At 34.5% G+C, this 3,285-nt stretch overlaps 1 protein-coding gene across 1 annotated transcript; it reads left to right on the plus strand.

The window, feature by feature from the left end:
* Positions 1-410: 410 nt before the first annotated feature.
* On the plus strand, positions 411-2,354 carry LOC110657060 (transcription factor bHLH96). Its single transcript, XM_021814119.2, has 3 exons — positions 411-1,431; positions 1,664-2,062; positions 2,168-2,354. The coding sequence occupies exons 1-3, from the start codon at positions 937-939 to the stop codon at positions 2,264-2,266; spliced, it is 993 nt and encodes a 330-aa protein (XP_021669811.2). The 5' UTR covers positions 411-936; the 3' UTR covers positions 2,267-2,354.
* The last annotated feature ends 931 nt before the right edge of the window (positions 2,355-3,285 follow it).

Below are 3,285 nucleotides of genomic sequence, written 5' to 3' on the forward strand. Positions count from 1 at the left end.
GTCACATGGATTCCTCTGAATATCTCCAGAACCCCCAGAACTAGGCTAGCTAATCTCCTTCTCTCTCTTCTCTCTTTCTCTTTCTCTATCTTTTTTAATATAGAGATCTTGATCAGAATCTCTGGGTAATTATCAGCTTTTTCGTCTTTTTCATTTCCAAGTGTCCGACCATATTATTACCAAATGAAACTAACGTGTATAAGTGGAAGGACCAAATTGGCCTTTATCTAATTGCAAACAAACAGTTTGTTCAAAGGACAAGACTGTCCTCAAGACAATAATATTGCTCTATTCACGAAATGGGATATGCCTTGGGACCCACATGAGTTTTTTTCTTATTTGTTTATTAATTATTTCGGCTATATTAGCTGATTGAGTTTTTGTTGTATGTTAATTTTCAGGAAACACTATTTACAATCTCTAAGTGTGTCAAAAAGAGAATCTGTCCCTGTCCTCTGGTTGTGTGTGTGTGTGTATATGTGTGTGGTCTCTGGTGATTAGTGACTGGTCTTCGATGCAATCTCACGTGCAACTCCCTGTAGCTGTGGTAGGGTTTTGATTAAACGTCTTTAAAGTCTTATGGCTTTCCCTTCGTGAAGGGGAAGATAAAAAAGGTTACTTTGTTCGGCCTTTCGATATTTGTAGCACTTTGCGCTTTTGCTACACCTTGAATCTTCCTTGGGTTTCTTTGAAGGAAACACTTTTCAATTTTTCATCATCAATTCAGGCTTTGAGCTTCTAATTCTAGCCACCAACTCACCCTCTCCTCCCACCTTTCAAACCCACAACACAACACCACAGTCCCTTCTTGTACTCTTGCCTCGTGGATCTTACACTATATATGCCCCTAATCCTCCTTTCCCTGATCCGGAAACAAGCTACATACACATTATTAGACAATAGAGATCGCAAGGGAGATTGAATTTTGATTTAGATATGGCACTTGAGGCAGTGGTGTATCCACAAGACCCCTTTAGTTATGGCTACAAGGATTGTTATTCCTTTCCAATTGGAGGGGCTTGGGACTATGATTTTGAGCTACAAGATGAAGAAAAAGTTTTTCTTGGGATTCCTGCAGAACATAGCAACAATAATAAAGAGCAACGACATGGTCTCCGTGCAAATTGGGATTCCTCATCTCCTTCCATGATGCAACATGCAAAAGATCAATGGGATCCTAATTCTTCACCTGAGACTTGCACTGTTGATCAATCTCTCCCTCCTCCTACTGCTGGAGTATTCCATCCAATGGTACCACCGCCCACCACTGCTGGCCGGCGAAAGCGACGGCGCACTAAGAGCACCAAGAATAAGGAGGAAATAGAGAACCAGAGGATGACTCACATTGCAGTTGAACGCAACCGCAGGAAACAGATGAATGAGTATCTTGCTGTGCTTAGGTCTCTGATGCCTCCTTCCTATGTTCAGAGGGTAAGTTATTGTCCTTTCTACTCGATCCTTACTTGGTATTTTTATGGTAGACCCTTTATCTTCTTTAGACTTTTTGTTGCCGAAAAGATCCAATAATTCCATACCCCACTTACTGAAATTGGATCTTAATTCTGATCATTAATCTCAGGTTTATATTGTAAAATCTTGATTAGCTTTTGTAATAATTCGTCCCATGTTATTAATTATGTTATTATTATTATTAACATTTCAGGGTGACCAAGCATCCATAATTGGAGGTGCTATTAATTTTGTGAAGGAGCTAGAGCAGCTATTGCTGACCATGGAGGCCCACAAAAAGACCAAGCAGCAACCAGCAGATGTCAGTGGCTTCTCTTCATCACCATTTGCTGACTTCTTCACCTTCCCACAGTACTCATCATCACGAGCTCCGGCTACGGGTGAAGAATCAGTAGTTGATCAAAATCAGTGGTCTGTGGCAGACATAGAAGTGACCATGGTGGAGAGCCATGCCAATCTTAAAATACTTTCAGAGAAAAGACCCAGACAGCTCTTGAAGATGGTGGCAGGTTTGCAAGCCTTAAGGCTCAGTGTTCTCCACCTCAATGTCTCCACTGTTGATGAATTGGTTCTTTATTCAGTTAGTGTTAAGGTAAGTTGATGCAGTTAATAATAAATCACTTCATTTTTATCTTATAATTACTCATTTATATTTATTTTTTCTTAATTAACTGGGTTTGAATAATGTTTTCAACAGGTTGAGGAAGGTTGTCACCTTAATACAGTGGATGAGATTGCAGCTGCTGTTAATCAAATGCTACGCAGGATTCATGAAGAGGATGCTGCTTTAAGCTAAAATTAAATTATTGTAACCCTGATTGGGTTTTTCTTCTGTAATTGAGGCTGTTAATTACCTCTCATAATGGATTTAAGTTTTTTTTTTTAATATTTTTTATTTCCTTAATTAGTCTCCTTGGAGATCATTTTGAGCTACAGTTTAAGCATTCTTGGGTTTGCTTGAGGTAGGCGTGGTCCAATAAAATCAGCTGCCATAAACTTATAATAAGAACAAATAAGACAAATAAAAAAATTAATTAGTTCTTTAATTAAGGTGATATCTTTTTAATAAAAGATGAATTACAACTCAGAAGTACGCCAAGGAATCTCTTTAAGCAATAAAATTCCTTACGTCTTGAAATCATGAGTGAAAGAATGTCCATTTTGTGCGAGAACATCTATTAATTGAGAAATTCTTCTGTATTTTTAATAAATAATTATATATTTATAAATGTGAAATACACTATTTTTTATTGTGCCACTAATTAATATCTATGATTGGTGACGGATGCAAAAAAGACCTCCCTCAGGTTATTTTTTTTTTTCAATTTGACCTCTCATGATTTAAAATTTTTTTGATATAGCTGTGTTACTTTTCTTTTTTCAATCTGGACCCCCAGTTTTTAAATTTTTTAATATATAAATTTGTCTCTATTTTTTTTTTTCAATTTGACTTTCTCTCTATAATGAAGAAGAAAAATATAAATGTTATTGTCATTTTTATCTTATTAAAATTTATTTTTATTGGTTGTGTTTAATTTGTAACCATCTAAAAATAAAAGTAAAATTAGTATTTTTTTTAAATAACTTTAGCTATTTTTACATAAACAAATATTTTATATTTCCTTCATCTAAAAGTAAAATTAGTATAAAATATTTTATATTTTATATTTCCTTAGTTAGATTTATATTATATGTGGTTTTTTTTATAATAGTTATTACTTAATGTAAATGAAATATATAATTTTTTTTTAATTTGGATAAACATTTGAATGATTAAAAATTACATTATCTTAAAAATATTTGATTAAGTATTAA

The sequence above is a fragment of the Hevea brasiliensis genome, chromosome 12 (assembly GCF_030052815.1).
Source record: "Hevea brasiliensis isolate MT/VB/25A 57/8 chromosome 12, ASM3005281v1, whole genome shotgun sequence".
Lineage (NCBI taxonomy): Eukaryota > Viridiplantae > Streptophyta > Magnoliopsida > Malpighiales > Euphorbiaceae > Hevea > Hevea brasiliensis.